Source organism: Polyodon spathula, chromosome 2 (assembly GCF_017654505.1).
Source record: "Polyodon spathula isolate WHYD16114869_AA chromosome 2, ASM1765450v1, whole genome shotgun sequence".
Taxonomy (NCBI): domain Eukaryota; kingdom Metazoa; phylum Chordata; class Actinopteri; order Acipenseriformes; family Polyodontidae; genus Polyodon; species Polyodon spathula.
In genome coordinates, this window is record NC_054535.1 from 61012705 (window position 1) to 61038119 (window position 25415).

Consider the following 25415-nt stretch of genomic DNA (forward strand, 5'->3'; position numbering starts at 1 on the left):
AACTGCTAGGCTCCTGTAAATACTAGCTTGAAACAAGTGATATGAATCCAAGAAGAGATTCTCTTGGGCTGAATGCTTGGTATTACAGCAGACACCTATTTCAAATGAATTAATTCAGTTTTGGGGAGAGGCAGGGGGAGGTTGGAGGCTTGGTTCTAACAGGGCAGGGAAGGCTTCTGTACTGCATTCACACCCAACCAATAGCAGCGCTGATCCATTTTACAGCTACTGCCTGTGTCATCGCAGGCTGGAAGCAGCACTGACCTCAAGCAAGGCATTTCCAGCATCCCTCCAGACAGACACACAGGTACGTCTGCACACATTGCCATCTGTTTTATTTTTAATGATTGCAATGGTTAGTCTTTGCTTAGTTTAGCTCAAGAAAGAAACAGGGAAATCTATTCCTTATGGGAAAGAAAAGCTCTATCCTTGCTGAATGCACCCTGTTTTATGTCCTGTACTCTACAATATAGATCAGTAGCTTGCTTTACTGTATAAAAAATGTTGTTCTTTAAATTGTATGTGTTTACAGTCTACTTTATGCCTTGTCATCTTACAATCTTATGATGCTTTACTCTAACGGTTAGGTCATTTTTAATTCACTGTTTATTAAAATTCAGAAACATAAAAATCAAAAAAAGCACATGGCTATAAAAATGTAAAATATTTCAATTTAACATTTGAAATGCAAAAAAAAAGAGAAACTGTTTAACATAGCTCCTTCTGCAAATTGACCCAGGCAGGAGGAAATTAGAACAGAGAGCAAAAAGAAAAAAAACACATTATTTGTTACCCTTAAAGCTGTACACGATAATGTTTTTTTTTATATATACTGACAATTTTTATCTTTTTTAGATACAATTTAGCAAATTGTTGGGTTACCATCCATTAATAAAGATTACTGTATGTGTACTAAAATTCAATGATTGCATTGGCAGATGGAAAGAAATGGCCTTCCTTGGCCTAATTTGCTTTAAAACCTTGTCCACCTTTGTTTTGTTTTTTGGGTTTGTTAACTCAAATTCCAGATCCAAAGTTAATATTAACCATATACTGTAGCTCACGAACATGACCAACTGATTGATGCAAGGGGAATGTACTTGTGTAAGCCACAGTACACAAGTATCAAGCTCAGGTGTCTGTTTGGAATAATTGATTAAAGGGGAGCAGATGTCCAACCCTTTTTTGTGTGCTGGTTGTAGACTGTTAGCCAAAATAAATGTTCTTGTACAGCACATAAAGGAGGATCTTTGTGATAATATACATGTAAAAGAGCATCTGAATTAGTAACTTTTTTTTTTTTTTTGTTGGTCTAACTTGTTTCTGTGGTGAAAGTTTATATGATAGGCTGGTAGGGTATGTTAACCTTCAACAGAATAATTACAAAAAAAAATGTCCTTGTGAAGGTTAAGGCCAATTGTTCCTGGAAAGTTTTATATAGTAAGTCACATATTTTTTTACTGTTTATACTTTCATTATTTAACTGCCTGTAGAATTGTTTGTCAGACTGAAGGAACTTTCCTGTCTCTAGTTCTTCATTGATAAAAAACTAAACAAAACCAAATACTGTGGTAACTTTGAGTCAGCCTCATCTCTCACCACTACATTTATAAGATACAGGCACACAAATGGATTTCAGTTATGTTAAGCATATGTTACCATAAAAAATGGCATTTTATGTATGTTAAGTATTTAAGTCATCTAACAGAAAGAGGAAACAGAAAGATAATTTAATACAGATTAAATTATTTTTCTGTTTCCTCCAAAAACATATCTGAGGGATTACATTTCTTTCTGGTTCTCTAGATCAGTACTTCCTATCCAGGTCAGTATTTAGTTGCTATTTCTTCTAAAAAAGGCAATAATTACAAATGATAAAAACAGACAGAGAGAATTGCATTTTTGTTTTACATTTTTGATTATGACATTCAAACCTTTGTGATTCTCTAAAATTAACACAAGAAGCAAAAACACAATCTGTTTTCTTATCTTCTTAAAAATCAATTTCTGAGTTTCAATACCAAATACAGTGATACAGGCTATGAAACAGGAAAAATATGCAGAAAAGTAGTAAACAGGGTGAGAACATTATACCATTATGAGCCATTGGAATCAGGGAGACACATCAGTTTATGATTCCACACAACAGTAATTCAATCTCACTGTTTTTTTTACTTCATTGGTTTGTTGTAGGCTTGAAGCATGTGCAGGGTGTGTGTGTGTGTATTAAGGTTGGGAGTTAGAGGCACCCCTTTGGGAATGCAAAATGTTAGGTTACTTACCGTAATCCTGGTTCCCTGAAAGGGAAGATGACCACCAACATACTTATGGGATATGCCTGCCTTAGGTAGGTATTCACTGAGCTCTTTATATCACAGCTGCCGACATGTAGCTGCCGACCGCCTACTGAGCGATTAGCCTTTTGCAGTCCATTTATTCAGCGCTTGTCAGGCGTGTCAGGTCCAATTTATTTTTACATGCGCTGTTTATTTTACACATGCTGTTTAAAGTTATTTTTTTCGAGTAAAACAGATTTAAAGGGCATTGCAATGCCAAACGACATCAGTACTGCACCTCCAGCCAAGCTCCACTTCGTGTTCGCTGTATTTTTCACATACCTCTTTATAGATATGCATACTGATAAATCCTCTCCTGATCACTCGTTTTATCACCAAACTCCTCAATAATGCGATCCAAGTCATTATTTTATTACTATAACATCACAAAAAGTTCTGAAAATATCTCCACTTGAAGGCGTATAACAACCTAATGGAACCTGCTAGCATTCTACCACTTGCCCATGACCCGAGGCAGAGCTGCAGAACACAAGCGAGACACTGTCAGCCAATGGTGTCTGTCGTACTTCGGACGTAAGTGGAACACATTGAGCCACGCTTGCAGAGGGCGCATGCGGAGTATGCCCAGCTCGATGGCTGATATGGCTGCGGCCATCAGACCCAATAATTTCTGACGCAACCACAAAGTAACCTCCGATCCATGTCGGAACAGGGAGAGGCAACCTCGAATAGCTTCTCACCTGACAGGTATGCGCACATCGTACTGGAGTCCAGCCGGAGCCCCAAGTACACTGTGCTCTGCATCGGTGTAAGCCGGCTCTTTGCATCACTGATGGTGAGGCCCAGCTCTGTCACAATCGCCATGTGGGCCACTGCTCCCTTTCGTTACTGGGAACAAATCAACCAGTTGTCGAAGTAGTTCAGTACTCAGATCCCTTGCAACCGCAACAGGGCCAGGATAGCGTCCACACAGGCTAGGGAGAGGCTGGACGTCAGCACAGAAAATTCATAAACGCTCCCCTGAAAGGCAAAGCAGAGGTACTTCCTGCACGTAATTCCACGGAGGTAAACCAGTCACCTGGCCAGAAGGACTGGAGAATATGACAGTGCGTCAGCATTTGGAACTTCCTTTCCTTCAAAAACTTGTTGAGGAGTCTCAGGTCTAGAGAGCCGCTGCCTTCTTTTGTACCAGGAATTATCTCGGGTAGAACCCCTTTCTGTGGGAGATGGGGTCTAGAAGATGAATGGCTCACTTGCACAGCAAAGCAGACACTTTCTGCTGAAGTACTGAGACCTGGAGAGGGTCTGTCACAGATGTATTCATGACACCTCGCCATGAGGAACTGTAGCATGTAACGAGTGTACATGGTGGAGTTTACCTAGATGTCCGAGCCAATATTTCAGCTGGCATGATGAAAAAAGGATGGGTCTGAAGCTGCAAGCCTTCAGGCCCCTGTTGGGCTACTGAGGTTGGGGCGGAGCATGCTGAGGTGACTGCCTAGAATACTGCTATGTGGACGTACCACACCCTGCATTCCCCCTGCCTTGAGAGAGGGTCCAGTTGTCTGCTGCCACAGTGGCCTGTAGGCATTGCTTCAAGTCACGTAGAAAATTCGTGGGGACTGGAAACATTCTTGTAATGGTGCATACCTGTGGAGGTTGCCAATGGCTCAACCTGCCATGCACCTCACGTTCTCAGTGGCAGTGCTGCATGATCACCTCCACAGATGGCCCAAAGGTTATGCCCCTGGGAATCATGCCTGTGACAGCCATAGCTGTCTGCGAGCTACCATCAGGCTTGCCAGCGTGCCTAAAAGGAGGCGTAATTCGGAAGCCACTGGCTCTGGGAGCAGGGCTTCCCTTAGTATGCCATCCATGTAGACAGTCAGTATACCCGTCGTGTTTGCAAGGCGGGTCACCTGTGCCTCCGCTACATACCCCCTTAGGTGTGTCTCCGTGACCCTGTACTGCGTGTTTGGGCACAAACGATCTTTGGGTAATCCCCCCACTGGGCTGCAATAGTGGAGTCAACTGGGAGAAAAGCTGTGAGGCTTGCTTCAGCACAATTGATGCCAAGGTTGGACGATCCCAAGAGGAGCGCAATTCCTCCATGAAATCAGGGAATGCTAGGAAGGGCTGTGGGCAGGGAGCCATGTTCTGCATAGGGAACATAGACCGGCATGGCTTGGCCGCTGTCATCCAGGAGACCTGCAAAAAGGTTGCAGCACATCCCATCAGGTTAAAACACAGCCCCGGTGGAGAAATTACATGGCTGAGTGACTGTTGTTGTCTGCTTTTTTTAAACTGCACTGTATAAATTTCACAGCATAATGCAGCCAAAGCGGGGTTATGTGACCGGGTCAACACACAGGTGGACAACAGTACATAAAATATATTTTTTTTTATATATTTTGCCCAACTGCACAGACGGCAGCCGGTGGAATCACTCACCGGCAGGGGTACAGCAAAGCCTAGCCCCGGCGAAGAAACTGCATTCTCCCCAAGAGTGCAGGCTTCAAAAGACACACATGTACGCCTTTAAATCAATACTGCACAGGCAGTCACACACATATGACAGACAGTAATAGAGACAGTCTGCAATGAGGTAGGCTGTCAAAGAAAGGATAAAAAAGAAGCAAGGTTTTAGAGCCGCTGATTCCTCAAAAGCGGCAAGCCAGCTTTCAGCACGAATGCAGTTTAGTAACACAGAGGTCTTACCTTATCATCGGTGAGAGGCAGCTCTAATATAAAAAGCTCATTGAATTCCTACCTAAGGCATGCATATCCCATAAGAATAAAAGAACATAAGAAAGTTTACAAACGAGAGAAGGCCATTCGGCCCATCTTGCTCATTTGGTTGTTAGTAGCTTATTGATCCCAGAATCTCATCAAGCAGCAAGGATCCCAGGGTGTCAGCTTCAACAACATTACTGGGGAGTTGATTCCAGACCCTCACAATTCTCTATGTAAAAAAGTGCCTCCTATTTTCTGTTCTGAATGCCCCTTTGTCTAATCTCCATTTGTGACCCCTGGTCCTTGTTTCTTTTTTCAGGTCAAAAAAGTCCCTTGGGTCGACACTGTCATTACCTTTTCGAATTTTGAATGCTTGAATTAGGTCTCCGCGTAGTCTTCTTTGTTCAAGACAGAACAGATTCAATTCTTTTAGCCTGTCTGCATATGACATGCCTTTTAAGCCCGGAATAATTCTGGTCGCTCTTCTTTGCACTCTTTCTAGAGCAGCAATATCTTTTTTATAGCGAGGTGACCAGAACTGCACACAATATTCAAGATGAGGTCTTACTAGTGCATTGTACAGTTTTAACATTACTTCCCTTGATTTAAATTCAACACTTTTCACAATGTATCTGAGCATCTTGTTAGCCTTTTTTATAGCTTCCCCACATTGTCTAGATGAAGACATTTCTGAGTCAACAAAAACTCCTAGGTCTTTTTCATAGATTCCTTCTCCAATTTCAGTATCTCCCATATGATATTTATAATGTACATTTTTATTTCCTGCGTGCAGTACCTTACACTTTTCTCTATTAAATGTCATTTGCCATGTGTCTGCCCGGTTCTGAATCTTGTCTAGATCATTTTGAATGACCTTTGCTGCTGCAACAGTGTTTGCCACTCCTCCTATTTTTGTGTCCTCTGCAGACTTAACAAGTTTGCTTACTATACCAGAATCTAAATCATTAATGTAGATTAGGAATAGCAGAGGACCTAACACTGATCCCTGTGGTACACCGCTGGTTACCACACTCCATTTTGAGGTTTTTCCTCTAATCAGTACTTGCGTTTGCAGTTCCATGTACTCTTTTTCTGCGTACTTTCTTTTTGGTCCTTTTTTAATGCTCTTAAAGTGCCTTTTTTCGCTGAATATTTTTTTTAATTGATCTATTAAACCATTTTGGCAATTTAGTTTTACATTTAGATTTGTCTACTTTAGGGATGTAATTGTTTTGCGCCTCTGTCATTTCCACCATTTCTATTTTATCCTTCGTGCTACCCACCGGGTTTTCCCATTTTATTTGGGGGAAGTTGAAATCCCCCATTAGTATGGCTTCTCCTTTGCTACATGCATTTCTAATGTCATTGTATAACAGATTATTTTGCTCACTGTCTGAATCTGGCGGTCTATAGCATGCTCCTATTATTATGCCATTTGAATTTTTGTCCGTTATTCTGATCCATATTGATTCGGCTTTATTTTCTTTATCCAGGTTTAACACCTGGGCTTCAAGACTGTTTCGTATGTATAGCGCTTCCCCTCCTCCTCTTCTGTCCTGCCTGTCTTTCCTATACAGTGTATACCCACAAATATTATATTCGTCCCCATCACTCTCAGACAACCAAGTTTCTGTAACACCTATCACATCATAGTTACCTGTTCAGTGCAGTAGCTTCAAGTTCTAGAATTTTGTTTCTGATACTTCTAGCATTTAGGTAAATACATTTAATGGTTGTCTTACCTGAGTTGTTGTTCTTATTTTTATGCGGTCTCCCTTCTGTTTTTTTGTTGATTTCTTCCCCCTTCCTTTCTAATTTAAATGCTTCTGAACCTGCTCGAGGATCTTATCTCCAAGTAGACTGGTTCCCTTGTTATTTAAGTGCAGTCCGTCCCGTCTATACAGATAGTCCTTGTTGTAGAATGTGGTCCAATGATCAAGATAGGTGAAGCCTTCCCGTGTGCACCTTATCTTCAGCCATGCGTTTTGATTAATTATTTCCAGCTGTCCATATGGTCCTTTGCAAGGTGCCGGTAGTATACCAGAAAATACCACAGTTTTGGTTTTTTTTTTTAATTTTCTTTCCTAGCTCTCTGAATTTGTTTTGCAGGGATTTTGGTCTGTCTCTTCCAATGTTGTTTGTACCGATGTGGACGACTACTACCGGGTCGTCTCCTGTTCGTTCTAGGAGCCTGTCCACGTTCTCAGTGATATCTGAGAGTGATGGGGACGAATATAATATTTGTGGGTATACACTGTATAGGAAAGACAGGCAGGACAGAAGAGGAGGAGGGGAAGCGCTATACATACGAAACAGTCTTGAAGCCCAGGTGTTAAACCTGGATAAAGAAAATAAAGCCGAATCAATATGGATCAGAATAACGGACAAAAATTCAAATGGCATAATAATAGGAGCATGCTATAGACCGCCAGATTCAGACAGTGAGCAAAATAATCTGTTATACAATGACATTAGAAATGCATGTAGCAAAGGAGAAGCCATACTAATGGGGGATTTCAACTTCCCCCAAATAAAATGGGAAAACCCGGTGGGTAGCGCGAAGGATGAAATAGAAATGGTGGAAATGACAAATGACTGCTTCCTAACACAATTTGTGAAGGCACCCACTAGAGGGGAGGCATGCCTTGATTTAGTCTTTTCAAATAACGAAGATAGAATAACTAAAACAGAGGTCAGAGAACCACTGGCAAACTCAGACCACAACATGGTCTCATTTGAAGTGTTTTTTAAATCCCCAAAAGTAAAGACTAAAGTTAAGGTTTACAATTTTAGAAAAGCAAACTATGAAGGCATGAAACAGAGACTAACAGAAGTAGATTGGAGTAAAATAGAGAAAACACCCACAGAAGAAGGATGGTTGTTCTTCAAAAATGTAGTACTAGAGGCGCAAAACAATTATATCCCTAAAGTAGACAAATGTAAAACTAAATTGCCAAAATGGTTTAATAGATCAATTTAAAAAAATATTCACTTTACAGAGCATTAAAAAAGGACCAAAAAGAAAGTACGCAGAAAGAGTACACAGAACTGCAAACGCAAGTCAAAAAGGAAGTTAGAAAGGCCAAGAGAGAAATAGAAATGAACATTGCTAAGGGAGCTAAAACCAATTCCAAAATGTTTTTCCAATATTACAACAGCAAGAGAACATTCAAAGAGGAGATTAAATGTTTAAGAGATACAAATGGCAAAATCGTAGAGGAAGAAAAAAAAATAGCAAATATGTTAAATGATTACTTTTCACAAGTTTTTACAAAGGAAGATACTGACAACATGCCCCACATGTCATCCAGTTCCTATCCAGTTTTAAATAACTTTAGCATAACTGAGGCAGAAGTGTTAAAGGGACTAGGAGCTCTTAAAATAAACAAATCCCCTGGGCCGGATGAGATCCTCCCAGTAGTACTCAAAGAAATGAAAGAAGTAATTTACAAACCGCTAACCAAGATCATGCAGCAGTCTCTTGACACAGGGGTGGTACCGACAGACTGGAAAATTGCAAACGTAATACCGATCCACAAAAAGGGAAACAAAACTGAACCAGGTAACTACAGACCAGTAAGCCTGACTTCTATTATATGCAAACTTATGGAAACTATAATAAGATCCAAAATGGAAAATTACCTATATGGTAACAGGGTACTGGGAGACAGTCAACATGGTTTTAGGAAAGGGAGATCGTGCCTAACTAACTTGCTTGATTTTTTTGAGGATGCAACATCGATAATGGATAATTGCAAAGCATATGACATGGTTTATTTAGATTTCCAGAAAGCTTTTGACAAAGTCCCGCACAAAAGATTAATTCTCAAACTGAACGCAGTTGGGATTCAAGGAAACACATGTACATGGATTAGGGAGTGGTTAACATGTAGAAAACAGAAAGTACTGATTAGAGGAAAAAACCTCAGAATGGAGTGTGGTAACCAGCGGTGTACCACAGGGATCAGTATTAGGTCCTCTGCTATTCCTAATCTACATTAATGATTTAGATTCTGGTATAGTAAGCAAACTTGTTAAATTTGCAGACGACACAAAAGTAGGAGGAGTGGCAAACACTGTTGCAGCAGCAAAGGTCATTCAAAATGATCTAGACAAGATTCAGAACTGGGCAGACACATGGCAAATGACATTTAATAGAGAAAAGTGTAAGGTACTGCACGCAGGAAATAAAAATGTACATTATAAATATCATATGGGAGATATTGAAATTGGAGAAGGAATCTATGAAAAAGACCTAGGAGTTTTTGTTGACTCAGAAATGTCTTCATCTAGGCAATGTGGGGAAGCTATAAAAAAGGCTAACAAGATGCTCGGATACATTGTGAAAAGTGTTGAATTTAAATCAAGGGAAGTAATGTTAAAACTGTACAATGCACTTGTAAGACCTCATCTTGAATATTGTGTTCAGTTCTGGTCACCTCGCTATAAAAAAGATATTGCTGCTCTAGAAAGAGTGCAAAGAAGAGCGACCAGAATTATTCCGGGCTTAAAAGGCATGTCATATGCAGGCAGGCTAAAAGAATTGAATCTGTTCAGTCTTGAACAAAGAAGACTACGTGGCGACCTAATTCAAGCATTCAAAATTCTAAAAGGTATTGACAGTGTCGACCCAAGGGACTTTTTCAGCCTGAAAAAAGAAACAAGGACCAGGGGTCACAAATGGAGTTTAGAAAAAGGGGCATTCAGAACAGAAAATAGGAGACACTTTTTTACACAGAGAATTGTGAGGGTCTGGAATCAACTCCCCAGTAATGTTGTTGAAGCTGACACCCTGGGATCCTTCAAGAAGCTGCTTGATGAGATTTTGGGATCAATAAGCTACTAACAACCAAACGAGCAAGATGGGCCGAATGGCCTCCTCTCGTTTGTAAACTTTCTTATGTTCTTATGTTCTTATGTGCTTGACCGAGGCTCCCGGAAGGCAGCACACTGTTGTAGAAGGGGGTCCAAACTGCGAATTGAACTTGCTGTGTTTCTCAATATGGAGTCCCCAACAATCATGACCTCCCTTCTTTTTGTTGTCTGGTCACCACTGTCAATGGGGTCCTGGATGTTGTTCCTTTCATTCTCTTGTTGTTGGTTCTGCTCATCAAAATTCTGAGGTGACTCAAATTTGTTGGTTGTTTTGATTTCTGGTGATTGTGTTTGACGAAGTTTCTTTTTTTCCCCGCTTCTGCCTACCTGAACCCAGCTGTTCTGACCTTCTATCTCCCTGGTGGCTTTCAGTCTGTTAGGGGTGATGCAGACTTCCATGAATTGTGGGTGTGCCTGTTCCTCAAGATCTGTTGCTGTCTCACTTCTTCCAGCTCCATTTCTAGCATATTTACTAGTTTATGCAAGTCCTGGATCGCGCGGCACTTTACGCACACTTGGTTTAGCTCCCTGGGTTTTCTCGGATTTCCCACATCAAGCAGGTGTCACAGATTATTGGCTTGAAGACCATGTTGAGGTTTTTTTTTTTTTTTTTTTTTGAAGTTTAGTTTCTTCTGCAGCCGTCAACCTGCTTTCAAACTGCTTCGAAACTGCTCTGTACTTTTCCACGCCTGTACGTCTCCCACGCTGTCGCTGGGAAGACTGCCTCGTTTAACTGTGTTGTCCTGCTGTGCTGTTGGCTCCTTCCCTCGCCCGTGTCTCAGAACGGCGCTGAATTTGAATCAGCTGCTCCGAGTTTCAGCTTGTTTGTTATCAGAAAAACACACGCGGCTGTTTGACTTTGAGCTGCTGCTGTGTTCCCCCAAAATCCTGTTTTCTGATTAAAGTAATTCAAGATGCAATTTCTCCTTACTGCTTCTAAACTGCTCTGTACTTTTCCAGGCCTGTTCTTCTCCCACTTGCTGTTGCTGGGAGGACTCGTAAGTATGTTGGTGGTTGTCTTCAAATTGAAGGAAAATGTAATTTTGATGAATAGTATTTATTGACCTTGTTAGGCTTTCTATATGGCTGGAACAGCACCACAATAGTAAAAAGGTATATGATTGAACAAAATGTTCAGTAACAATAACATGCATTGGTCTTATATAATCAATTTTAGTAATAGCAAAATGAAAAAAAAAAAAAATCTCAGTGCACACCTTCCTCCAAGTCTACACTGTCATATAACTTAAGATGATATTTCAACAAGTACTATATTGATCAGAATCTGAATCTTCCACTGATATACAGGTGATGTAACTGTCAGATTTGCTGCCCATCATTCAAAAAGAAATGTTTCACATCCTCCATTTTGTTCTTTTTTCACATAGATGCCAGTTTTTGACCTTCACAGGATTACAAAATAACCCAGCAATGGCAGCCCTCAATTCCAGCCAGTTCAGGCACCACCTTTTCCGGGACATCTCCTTGCAGGTGCAGCAGGTGTACCCCTTCCATGATGGATGGAACACGGCTTGCTTTGTTATCCTGCTCCTCTTCATCCTCACTGTGGTCTCACTGGCAGTACTGGCCTTCCTCTACGAGCTGCTGGACTGTGGCTGCTGTGCAAAGGACAAAACTGCCAAGGACCTGCGTGAACAGCCGGGTCCCCTGCGTTCCATGATGGACAGTGTCAGGAAACGTAGGGTGGAGGTGGTGTAGCCCTAAACCCACAACCTCTCTGCCACTAATCACTTCTAACTTTGTATGTACTTGTAAAATAAGGGCAAAGCAACAGTGGGGAAAAGAGCTTAAACCTGGCTAGGCAATTCTACTACAAGACCATCCCGGCCCACACAAAAACAATCATCACTGCAAGAAGTAAATACAGTTGCCTGCATTAAAATTACCATTGTAGTTTGTGTCTGAGAGTGAAATACTACATTTACTAACTACCTACCACCCCATGTTTAATTCAGAGTTATGGTCCCTCTTCCAAATTGTGTACAATCTGCTTGGTAACACCTTTCGCCACATTTGGCCATGCAAAACTTGTTTTTGCCATTAAATTATGCATTTTATAACAACAAATTTGTACAGCTTTATATTGTATATGTAAGCAATCAGGGTGGTGGTGATATTAGAGTATATCCCACACGCTAAAATGCTTTATTGCTCTATAAAATGGGTCAATTACATAAAAACATGTTTTAATTTTCAAAAAAGTCATTTTCATTAAATATCCATCCGCCTCTGCCTGACATAAGAAAAAACAGTCCCTTAAAAGTAAAAATAAATAAAAACAAAAATGCATTCAATAAAAAATAAATTTGATAAACATTGAACTGATTAAAAACAAGAAGCACTATTTATAGATGTTAAATTGAACACTGCCATGGAATTGCAGTTTTCAAAATTTAGAGGCCCTTTTTTAGATTTTCATTCAGAACAGTAGGTGGAGCTGCAGCAAGCGATTTCGAGCAACATGGTGTTTGATCATTGCTGTCCTTGTTGTTGTTCAAGGAAGTGCGTGACAGATAATTTATTCCCGTGGGCTCCCTTGAATACCACACTGTTTTAGAATCTATGTAAGTTTGTTCTTGATGTCCAGGATGTAAGTTTGTTCTTGATGTCCAGGATGTAAATGTCCAGGGATTTTACTAATGCATTTTTTCAAACTTAGTATGAGACAGAGCGAATTTCCGGGGATGGAGAAAATGAAACCTTTAAATTAAAGTTTTTCTTTATTTGATTTATTATAATTCTTGTGATTCCTGGTTTGTGGACATTTCCATCATAGCAAAGCACAAACGAGTCTGCTTTTAAATCACTGGCCATATTTAATTGCACATCAAACCTCTCACACAGTGCTGGGAAGGTTTTTATTTTTTTTTAAAATTGTACTTTGTGATATGGGGGTAGTGACAGGACATATCCATGCTAGATTTGCAGTACCATTTCACAGTGGCAACAAAGATGTTGTTTGCATTTTGAAATACTCTGTCACTTATCAAATTCACTTTGAGATTTATTGCTGGACTGTTTGAAAACCAGTTAAGACCGGTGTGGCAGGCTGGCGAGTGGATAGAGGCCCAGAGACAGACTGCAGTTCAAAAAAATAACTATTTTATTATAAATAAACAAAAATAAAGTGCACAAGGGCAAAATAACAGATACTCAAACACAAATAAAGCAAAAACAAAACTCACAAAAATAAAGTTTCCAGGCTGGGCAATGCCTTCACTGGATTTAGAAAATTCAAAAACCACAAAACAAACACCAACCTGCTTCCTCAGCTCCCTTCTCCCAAATGAGAAGCTGAGGCCTCCTTTTATATCAGGTGGCTGGGCGCTGATTGATCGTTAATCAACCTAATCAACTAATCAACCCCAGCCACCTGAACATAATAAACCCAGGCAGGCAGGGGAAGTTAACCCCATCCCTGCCAATTTAAAGGGCAGAGCTTTGCTCTGCCACAACCGGCTTGTAGGGTCACATAGTTTGTGACTGAATACTCCCGTCCCTCTCAGCTACGGGCAGTGGCATCAAGCTCCAATCCACGGGGATATGCTGTCATGTTCACAACTCCATTGACATGTTTTGACTAATCAGGTCAGAGTAATTAAAAGACCCATTTTATAATATATATTTATTTTATAATTTACCATAAAATGATTTATATTGATCAAATTTAGATTATGTACTGTATATACTGTACTGAGGTGTTTATCTTAGAACATCCAAATCTAGTGTAGAACAACATCTGTTTACTTTAACCATTTTATTATAATGAATGACCATCAGCGTCACTTGGGACTGGAAAACTATGCCGGATTAAACAGTGTGCTGAATCATTACTGTAAAAATCTAACACTGTACCTAAAAAAGGTAAAATGACAAAACTTATTGAACGCTTTAAAAAAAAAAAAAAAACATTATTACTGTACATTCACAGATAATAAACACAACAATGTCTCAACAAACTCTTAACCTGTTATTAGCACAGCCTGTTTAAACTATTCTCAGAGAATAATGTTCACTTTTTGGACTGTAGTTACGTGTGGGAGAAGTTACACAACAAGTAGTGGAAGGGTTGAAGAGCATAGACAGCAGCGCTTTACCAGGCAAACTCTGGCGCTTTCAGTTTGGTCTACTGCCAAGACTGCTGTGGCCACTGACTGTGTACGAGATTTCCTTGACAACAGTTGAGAAGCTGGAAGCTTTAATCAGTTCATACGTCAGGAAATGGTTGGGAATTCCACACTGCCCTTCGAATTGGAGATATTATGGGGCAAGTTCAGCATGGAAAAGGAGGTCTTGGTCTCAGTTCAGCTTCTCCTACATGGCACAAGGCAACCCTGGCTCAACGGAAGAAGCTGGGAGTCAAAGAGATGCAAAAGCAGGAGGAGAGGATCATTTCTGTTTCCCAGGCCAAGAAGGGAGAATGGATGAGATGGGAGATTGTGGAACAATGCAAGATCGGCTGGCAAGACCTATGGACAATGGAACAGAGCAGGATCAGTTTCCTCATCAGATTAACATATGATGTTCTCCCATCACCACAGAACCTAAACCTCTGGGTGGGTGAGGATCCCTCATGTCCTTTGTGTTCATGACCTGCAACATTAAGGCACATTTTGACAGGATGTAAGGTGGGTCTTAGCCAAGGACGGTTTACTTGGTGCCATGACCAGGTGCTGTGATGTTTGGAAGACAAGCGTAACCTGACAAATAAGTTGCCACCAGTTCCATCAAAGCATTACACACAAAAGACAATATTCTTCCGTCCAGAAGAGCAACCACCAAGAAAATGTGTTAAAATCAAGCCTTGCTCAGGACAACTGGAAGCTGCTATACTGGAAGATGTTGGTCAACGGCTTATTTTTCCACTTGAGATTGCCACCACTAACCTTCAACCAGACATTGTCTTGTGGTCTGGTCGAAGGTTATCTTGTGGTCTTCAGCAATGAACACCAGACAGAAGGATATCTACACCATCAGATGGAAAACAACTCAAATGGATGGAGATGCAGATGGATCACATTAGTTTACTGCAAAGCTATGTCTTAGTTGGTGCTTATCTTGGCGAGAGCCAAGTTCAAATCAGCATTCTACGCTTATGTAATGGAAATCATACGAGATTCAGGCAGTTATTGCTGGCAATTGGGTTTTCTCATAGTTTCTTTTAATAAGTATCTTTTCTTTTCCGAATGTCTGAAACAGTCTGCCTTGCAATTTTTTGTTTTTCACTTAATTCTTTTTGTGTTGGTTTTGGTAAACATTCAGTTTTTTGAGAAGCGCCCATTTTCTTTCAAGAGATAATTTTCAGATATAGCCGTGCACCAATGCAAAATGCATTCCACCCACCTTTTGTCATTCATGTACTGAATTTGTTGTATTGCACCTTATGGATAATGCACACTGTTTTAACGACCTGTGTATCGGTTTTTAACACTGCAATCCTCTGTATCCTTCACACAGCAACATGCAGAAAAACAGATCAAGTTCAAAGTCTGAAACACACTATGGGACAAAATATGTTTGAAGAAAATTTAGTTTAAAATAAACACCCCTTTGTAATTAATAGTAGGGCTAGATTTTAAAATACGACACCACCCTCCCTTTGTCATCTTTCTCCATGCACAACTTCAGGTAAGATTAAATGAGACTTCTGGTTGACCGTATAATTTTTTTGTCAATTTTGTATTTAGTATTTCATTAAAAATATAAATCTGGTTAAGTGAAGCTTTATACTGACCATTTTGTTATTGGATTTGAAACTGAGTAAAATACAATATATTCGGAACGGGATAATAAATTGCTATGGTACTGGTAGTATGTTGATACAGTATGTTGCCGAATTCAAAACATAAACACGTTGGATCATACTTTTCACATCACATAGCTGTTCTCAAAGACTTTTTCTAACATTGCTAGTAAAAAAGCATTAACATTTTTTTTATTATTTCATTCAGATTGCCCAATGTATTGGATTTTACATTAAGATGAGGTTACAAAACTCAGATATTTCTAATCATTTAATTTTCAAGAAACCATTATATTGTAACGTTCCTGGGTTCCAAGATGAATGGAGTCAGATAAGGTAGGTATTTTTAAGACCTGAGGCTGTATTTATATAAACAACAAAATAAATATAAGCCAGGGAAGGGTTCTGGGAGCAAACACAAAATAAAGAGGTGATTCAAGTATTATTTTTCTTAGTTTTTTTCCTCTTTACTTTTTCACTCTCCATTCTCACTCTCTATCCTGTCACTTCTAGCTTTTGTGCCGAGAGCAGGGGTTGAGGCAATGCACCCCCTATTTATGCACTTGCTCAACACGCATGTTCCCCTCAGATCACTTGCATCTATGCCTCCCTACACCCCGCCTCCCGCTCCTAACATGTACTCACAGTCACTCACCCCCAACCACGTTCTGGATGGTGGCGCTGGCTGGCAAGCATTGCGGCCTGGGGGTGGTGGTCCAACAGGCATTGGGCACCCCAAGCTTATCATTGCAATATTTAAATAACTATCAAACTTTTTTTCTTTAGTAGGCCTGTTGTTTTATTATTTTTATTCAGGCTTTTAAAATATGTTGCAACAATCAGTCACGTTTACACAGCTGTGTGCATTCATATGAGTTAGGGATGGGTCAATATAAATGATAGTTGCAAAAAATAAAAACAAATACCTTGTTAATATCGTGGTATACAGTCCATCAGGGATTTCCGAGTGGGCTGTTGGAGCAACGATATATATGATATAACGATGTATTTTTATATATACAGGGTGATTAGAAAGTAAGTTTACCACAAAAACTCTAAACACCAAACTAAGGAAGGTAAAAGAAGATTTAAATGAAAAAAGAACAATTTAGATTATGTTTATTTACAGTGTTACAGGCTTTAAAATTATCTTAATATGTCATTTTTCTTAAGAAGTGTTAATAATGGGTCACAGTGCCTAAGGAACCCCTGCAGTGCATCATGCAAGTTATAAAATGAAGGCCTACAAAAAATCTTGAAATAATTTCTATTTAGTTCATGGGTTTTTTTTTCAGTTCACCAATACATTTTGTGAGCTTGGGGCTCTGTTTTGGGGTGATAACAACGTGGGAGACTAGACAGGAGGCAGTAATGAAGTCAAAGTGAGTGTTTATTTACAAATGCAAATGGAAAAATAACCACATGGGTTAAATAAAGAAAATAAAACCTAGCCCACTCCCAGGCCCTAGCTCACTTCTTCTAGCCCTGACTAAGAGTTTGGGCAGGGCTAGTCCCAGCCCATACTAAAGCAATATATGACAACCACCAGGAGAATCACAGGTAAGGGAACTGTTTGTTTAACTTGTTCAGGTAATGTATTCCAATTACTGGTCTGGTAATGTTGCCTTCTTTCTTTCACACGTGATGCAGGTAAGTATAGACTAACAGAAGTAGATTGGAGTAAAATAGAGAAAACATCCACAGAAAAAGGATGGCTGTTCCTCAAAAATGTAGTACTAGGGGCGCAAAACAATTACATTGCTAAAGTAGACAAATTTAAATGTAAAACTAAATTGCCAAAAAGGCTTAATAGATCAATTAAAAAAAAATATTCAGCGAAAAAAGACTCTTTACAGAGCGTTAAAAAGGGACCAAAAAGAAAGTACACAGAAAGAGTACATGGAACTGCAAACGCAAGTCAAAAAGGAAGTTAGAAAGGCCAAGAGAGAAATAGATATGAACATTGCTAAGGGAGCTAAAACCAATTCCAAAATGTTTTTCCAATATTACAACAGCAAGAGAACATTCAAAGAGGAGATTAAATGTTTAAGAGGTACAAATGGCAAAATCGTAGATGAAGACAAAAAAATTGCAAATATATTAAATGATTACTTTTCACAAGTTTTTACAAAGGAGGATACAGACAACATGCCTCACATGTCATCCAGTTCCTATCCAGTTTTAAATAACTTTAGCATAACCGAGGCAGAAGTGTTAAAGGGACTAGGAGCTCATAAAATAAACAAATCCCCTGGGCCGGATGAGATCTTCCCAATAGTACTCAAAGAAATGAAAGAAGTTATTTACTAACCGCTAACCAAGATCATGCAACAGTCTCTTGACACAGGGGTTGTACCTACAGACTGGAAAATTGCAAACGTAATACCAATCCACAAAAAGGGAAACAAAACTGAACCAGGTAACTAACAGACCAGTAAGCCTGACTTCTATTATATGCAAACTTATGGAAACTATAATAAGATCCAAAATGGAAAATTACCTATATGGTAACAGGGTACTGGGAGACAGTCAACATGGTTTTAGGAAAGGGAGATCGTGTCTAACTAACTTGCTTGATTTTGTTGAGGATGCAACATCGATAATGGATAATTGATAATGGATAATGGATAATGCATATGACATGGTTTATTTAGATTTCCAGAAAGCTTTTGACAAAGTCCCGCACAAAAGATTAATTCTCAAACTGAACGCAGTAGGGATTCAAGGAAACACATGTACATGAATTAGGGAGTGGTTAACATGTAGAAAACAGAAAGTACTGATTAGAGGAGAAACCTCAGAATGGAGTGTGGTAACCAGTGGAGTACCACAGGGATCAGTATTAGGTCCTCTGCTATTCCTAATCTACATTAATGATTTAGATTCTGGTATAGTAAGCAAACTTGTTAAGTCTGCAGAGGACACAAAAATAGGAGGAGTGGCAAACACTGTTGCAGCAGCAAAGGTCATTCAAAATGATCTAGACAAGATTCAGAACCGGGCAGACACATGGCAAATGACATTTAATAGAGAAAAGTGTAAGGTAGTGCACGCAGGAAATAAAAATGTATATTATAAATATCATATGGGAGATACTGAAATTGGAGAAGGAATCTATGAAAAAGACCTAGGAGTTTTTGTTGACTCAGAAATGTCTTCATCTAGACAATGTGGGGAAGCTATAAAAAAGCTAACAAGATGCTCAGATACATTGTGAAAAGTGTTGAATTTAAATCAAGGGAAGTAATGTTAAAACTGTACAATGCATTAGTAAGACCTCATCTTGAATATTGTGTGCAGTTCTGGTCACCTCGCTATAAAAAAGATATTGCTGCTCTAGAAAGAGTGCAAAGAAGAGCAACCAGAATTATGCTGGGTTTAAAAGGCATGTCATATGCAGACAGGCTAAAAGAACTGAATCTGTTCAGTCTTGAACAAAGAAGACTACGCGGCGACCTAATTCAAGCATTCAAAATACTAAAAGGTATTGACAATGTCAACCCAAGGGACTTTTTCGACCTGAAAAAAGAAACAAGGACCAGGCGTCACAAATGAAGATTAGACAGAGGGGCATTCAGAACAGAAAATAGGAGACACTTTTTTACACAGAGAATCGTGAGGGTCTGGAATCAACTCCCCAGTAACGTTGTTGAAGCTGACACCCTGGGATCCTTCAACAAGCTGCTTGATGAGATTCTGGGATCAATAAGCTACTAACAACAAAACGAGCAAGATGGGCCGAATGGCCTCCTCTCGTTTGTAAACTTTCTTATGTTCTTATGAGGACAGAGTTCTTTGGACGGGCTGGCCTGACAGTTCTTTCCCCAGGTCGGGAAGTCAGTCAATCTGGAAGAAGGCAAGACTCCGTTGCAAGAATGTATTGACCTGGAAGGGAAACAACATATCAGCCAGATTGTAAAGGCAGCCTCACTTGTTTACCAAGGGGACATGAGTGACAGCATATAAGGGGGATGGAGAATCGTAATCCGTTCCTTCGCTATGGTTATGAAATATAACCCTGAAGGACCCGTGCAGTATTTGTGAGAGTATCATGACTGTTTGTTTGTCTTGCCTGTTAATTATGTTTTCATAGATGGATAACACGTTCCGGCGCTGTCGCTAAAGGCCAGCATAAAATCCGGAACAGCACTACACTATTGTCACACATTAAACTGTATCACCCACCACAAGCACTACAGCATGCACCCAGGACTGGTGATCGTGTTTGTATATTGTGGGAGAGATACCTGTGTTTGTTGTTTGGGACTGCAAACCCATTATTATTTATCCTGTGCATTACGCATTGATGTGTATTGCCGGGAATCATTGTTTTGTTCATCAGACCTGGTTTATAAAATAAAGAAATAACTTTTCCATACTGGATTACAATCTCTGTTTTATTCCTGCACTGCATCATGTCTGCACCTGTACACAATAAACCACTTTGCCACACGTGGTGTCAGAAAACAGGATCATGGACTGCAACGCACTGGCAGAGCTGTTGGAAGCACTGGATAGTAGATGGGAGAGAGGAGAGAAAGAGGGAGCAGTGCTACACTGAGCTCATTGAACAGATAGGGCTGACTTTTTTCACAGCACCAGCTCCTACAGGAACATCAGCAATGTAGGCACCAAAGGCTCGGCGATGAAGATGACGGTGGAGGATGATCCAGAGACGTATCTGGTCACGTTTGAGCGGATAGCCACCACCGCACCATGGCCGCAGGAGTTCTGGGTGAGCCAGCTGGCACCCTGTCTGATCGGGGAGGCTCAGGAAGCCTACCAGGCTATGAGCGACCTCAATGCCACCAGTTACGACTTGGTCAAGCTGGCCATTCTCTGTCACCTCAACATTACGGCAGAGACTCACTTGGTATGGTTCAGGGAGTACAGAAGATCCCTGGAGACACCCCAGGGTGGTTGCGGAGCGTTTGTGTGACCACATGGTACACTGGCTGACCCCCGAGAAGAAAACCAACCTGCAAATGGGGGAAGCAGTAGTTGTGAAGCAATTCTGCCATGTGGGCGACACTGATACGGTGCCACAACCCCCACACCCTGGAAGATGCCATGAAACTAGCCGAGGATTATGAGGACTCCCTGTTCTCCGCCCGGACAGTGATACTGTCAGTGCCTGCCCTTCGGTGCAGCCAAGCCCCTCCTCTCTCTCCTCAGCCACCACAATTACCCTCAACACTGGGATCCAGACCTCCGGCACCTATGGTGAGATGTTATAGTAATAAAATAATGACTTGGACCGCATTATTAAGGAGTCTTTTGATAAAATGAGTGATCAGGAGAGGATTTATCAGTATGCACTGTAAAGAGGTATGTTAAAAATACAGCAAACAAGGGGTGAAGCTTGGCTGGAGATACAGTACAGAGTGCTATTTATTGGTAGGACCGACAAAACACGACCTAGTCGTTCGGGTGGTGGAAAGGTACCACAGCCAATAATTCTAGGTCGAGACTGGCCAAATTATGAAAATTAGTTAAATTAATGTTAGTCTCAATTACATACAATTACGCAGGTGCTAAGCCCGCCCCTCTCAATATATCAGACATGTGGTACTCAAGCGCAGACATAGTGTGGGACCAACATAATGACCCGTCACTAGTGCACTCTTGGGGGCAGGTCTGGTCTAGGTAAGGATGTTGATGGCGCTTGGGTGCTACTCTATCCATACTTTAGTATCAAGGGGCAATTACTATATAGGGTAAAACTAGCTGCGGGCAAAGGACAGCCTGTAAAAAATTGATTGGTTTCCCTGTCTTGATGGACTGAGATCATGAGGCTGCCACATGATATCCCTTTTAGAACATAAGAAGAACATAAGAAAGTTTACAAATGAGATGAGGCCATTCGGCACATCTTGCTCATTTGGTTGTTAGTAGCTTATTGATCCCAGAATCTCATCAAGCAGCTTCTTGAAGGATCCCAGGGTGTCAGCTTCAACAACATTACTGGGGAGTTGATTCCAGATCCTCACGATTCTCTGTGTAAAAAAGTGCCTCCTCTTTTCTGTTCTGAATGCCCCTTTGTCTAATATCCATTTGTGACCCCTGGTCCTTGTTTCTTTTTTTTCAGGTCGAAAAAGTTCCTTGGGTCGACATTGTCAAAACCTTTTAGAATTTTGAATGCTTGAATTAGGTCGTTGCGTAGTCTTCTTTGTTTAAGACTGAATAGATTCAATTCTTTTAGCCTGTCTGCATATGACATGCCATTTAAACCCAGAAAAATTCTGGTCGCTCTTCTTTGCACTCTTTCTAGAGCAGCAATATCCTTTTTGTAGCGAGATGACCAGAACTGAACACAATATTCAAGATGAGATCTTACTAATGCATTGTGCAGTTTTAACATTACTTCCCTTGATTTAAATTCAACACTTTCACAATGTATCCGAGCATCTTGTTAGCCTTTTTTTATAGCTTCCCCACATTGTCTAGATGAAGATATTTCTGAGTCAACAAAAACTCCTAGGTCTTTTTCATAGATTCCTTCTCCAATTTCAGTATCTCCTATATGATATTTATAATGCACATTTTTATTTCCTACGTGCAGTACCTTACACTGTTCTCTATTAAATGTCATTTGCCATGTGTCTGCCCAGTTCTGAATCTTGTCTAGATCATTTTGAATGACCTTTGCTGCTGCAACCGTGTTTGCTACTCCTCCTATTTTTGTGTCATCTGCAGATTTAACAAGTTTGCTTACTATACCAGAATCTAAATCATTAATGTAGACCTAATACGACCTAATACTGATCCCTGTGGTACTCCATTGGTTACCACACTCCATTCTGAGGTTTCTCCTCTAATCAGTACTTTCTGTTTGTGAACCACTCCCTAATCCATGTACATGTGTTTCCTTGAATCCCTACTGCGTTCAGTTTGAGAATTAATCTTTTGTGCGGGACTTTGTCAAAAGCTTTCTGGAAATCTAAATAAACCATGTCATATGCTTTGCAATTATCCATTATTGATGTTGCATCCTCAAAAAAATCAAGCAAGTTAGTTAGACATGATCTCCCTTTCCTAAAACTATGTTGACTGTCTCCCAGTACCCTGTTACCATATAGGTAATTTTCCATTTTGGATCTTATTATAGTTTCCATAAGTTTGCATATAATAGAAGTCAGGCTTACTGGTCATATTTACCTGGTTCAGTTTTGTTTCCCTTTTTGTGGATCGGTATTACGTTTGCAATTTTCCAGTCTGTCGGTACCATCCCTGTGTCAAGAGACTGCTGCATGATCTTGGTTAGGGGTTTGTAAATAACTTCTTTCATTTCTTTGAGTACTATTGGGAGGATCTCATCTGGCCCAGGGGATTTGTTTATTTTAAGAGCTCCTAGTCCCTTTAACACTTCTGCCTCGGTTATGATAAAGTTGTTTAAAACTGGATAGGAACTGGATGACATGTGGGGCATGTTGTCTGTATCCTCCTTTGTAAAAACTTGTGAAAAGTGATCATTTAATATATTTGCTATTTTTTTTTCTTCATCTACGATTTTACCATTTGTACCTCTTAGACATTTAACCTCCTCTTTGAATGTTCTCTTGCTGTTGTAATATTGGAAAAAACATTTTGGAATTGGTTTTAACCCCCTTAGCAATTTTCATTTCTATTTCTCTCTTGGCCTTTCTAACTTCCTTTTTGACTTGCGTTTGCAGTTCCATGTACTCTTTCTGTGTACTTTCTTCTAGGAGCCTGTCCACGTTCTCAGTGATGTGCTTGACCGAGGCTCCCGGGAGGCAGCACACTGTTGTAGTAAGGGGGTCCAAACTGCGAATTGAACTTGCTGTGTTTCTCAATATGGAGTCCCCAACAATCATGACCTCCCTTCTTTTTTGCTTTCTGGTCACCACTGTCAATAGGGTCCTGTATGTTGTTCCTTTCGTTCTCTTGTTGTTGGTTTTGCTCATCAGAATTTTGAAGTGACTCAAATTTGTTGGTTATTTTGATTTCTGGTGGTTGTGTCTGACAAAGTTTCTTTTTTTCCCTGCTTCTGCCTATCTGAACACAGCTGTTCTGACCTTTTATATCTCCCTGGTGGCTTTCATTCTGTTAGGGGTGATGCAGACTTCCATGAATTGTGGGTGTGCCAGCTCCTCAAGATCATGTTGCTGTCTCATTTCTTCCAGATTAATTTCTAGCATACTTACTAGTTTATGCAAGTACCGGATTGCGCGGCACTTTACGCACAATTGGTTTAGTTCTGCTGGGTTTTCTCGGATTTCCCACATAATGCATGTGTCACAGATTACTGGCTTGAAGACCATGTTGATAGTTTTTCCTTTTTTTTTGAAGTTTAGTTGCTTCTGCAGACGTCAACCTGTTTTCAAACTGCTCTGCACTTTTCCACGCCTGTACTTCTCCCACGCTGTCACTTCCGCTTGCTGTCGCTGGGGAGACTGCCTTGATTATAGCTGCGTTGTTCTGCTGTGCTGTTGGCTCCTCCCCTCGCCCGTGTCTCAGAACGGCGCTGAATTTGAATCAGCTGCTCCGAGTTTCAGCTTGTTTGTTATCAGAAAAACACACACGGCTGTTTGACTTTGAGCTGCAGTGTTTCCCCAATGTCCTGTGTTTTCTGATTAAAGCAATTAAAGATGTAATTTCTCCTTACTGCTTCTAAACTGCTCTGCACTTTTCCACACCTGTACTTCTCCCATGCTGTCACTTCCACTCGCTGTCGCTGGGAAGACTACGCGCTGTCCCCAGTTATGTGAATGCACATAGTCTAGGCTAGACACCGCTGTCCAGCCACTATGCTGTGTTACTCTTTTTCTGTGTAACAGCCTGCATCGTTTTGAAATTGCAGCCTACTTAAACCTCACAACGCTCGTTGTTTGATGTTTCCTCTGCTGTTGAAGTTTAAAAGAAAGAAACGCGTGATCCTCCATCGGAGCCCCGCTCTGCCGTGCTCTGCTGCAGTTGACTGCTGGTCTGCCTCGGCCGCCTATTCGGCACTCTGTTTTTAATTGGATGTGTATATATGTGTTTTCTTTACTGCCTTGCAGTTTAAAGAGAAAATGTTGTATGGTTTCTATCAGGATCCAGCTCTGCTCCACCCATTGTTGTGTTGCATATGCCGGCTTGGTCAGCCCGCCTGTATGTATGTGTATTCGTTTCTTCCTGCCGTGCAGTTAGAAATAAGTAATAATAAGTTGGATTCCTCCACAGGAACCCAGCTCTGCTGTGTCACGCTGTTGATTTGAATCCGCCAGCTTGTGTCAGCCAACCATGGTGACTGTGATTTTACACTCACAATTGCTGTTGTGTATATATGTTTTTACTGCCTTGCAGTTTAAAGAAAAGGTAGCGGCGTGACGACTCTACTGAGACCCAGCTTTGCTATGATCCCGCTCTTGATTTGAATCCGCCAGCTTGTTCAGCCTGCCTACTCGGCGCATGGTTTATAAAACAAAACATGCGCTGCCATGGTGACTGTTATTTTACACTCACATTTGTTGTTGTGTATGTGTTTTTCTTTACTGCCGTGCAGTTGGAAAGAAAAAGTAGCAGCGTGACTCCGCTGCTGAGTTCCCATTGTTGAGTTGAATCCGCCAGCTTGTTCAAGCCCGTCCACTTGGCACGCTACCGTGATGACTGTTACTTTACCCTCACAATTGCTATTGTTTGTATGTTTTTCTTTACTGCCTTGCAGTTTTGAAAAGAAAAAGTAGTAGCACCGTGTTCCTTGCCCTCCAGTACTCCCTACCCAGCTCTGCAGGGTCCCGCTGTTG

The 25415-nt window shown here is 40.6% G+C and overlaps 1 protein-coding gene across 1 annotated transcript; it reads left to right on the forward strand.

The window, feature by feature from the left end:
- The first annotated feature begins 245 nt into the window (after positions 1-245).
- smim18 (small integral membrane protein 18) lies at positions 246-11989 on the forward strand. The gene is made up of 3 exons (XM_041272752.1): positions 246-307; positions 10866-10903; positions 11294-11989. Exon 3 carries the CDS (start codon positions 11337-11339, stop codon positions 11622-11624), a length of 288 nt encoding a protein of 95 aa, XP_041128686.1. The 5' UTR covers positions 246-307; positions 10866-10903; positions 11294-11336; the 3' UTR covers positions 11625-11989.
- The last annotated feature ends 13426 nt before the right edge of the window (positions 11990-25415 follow it).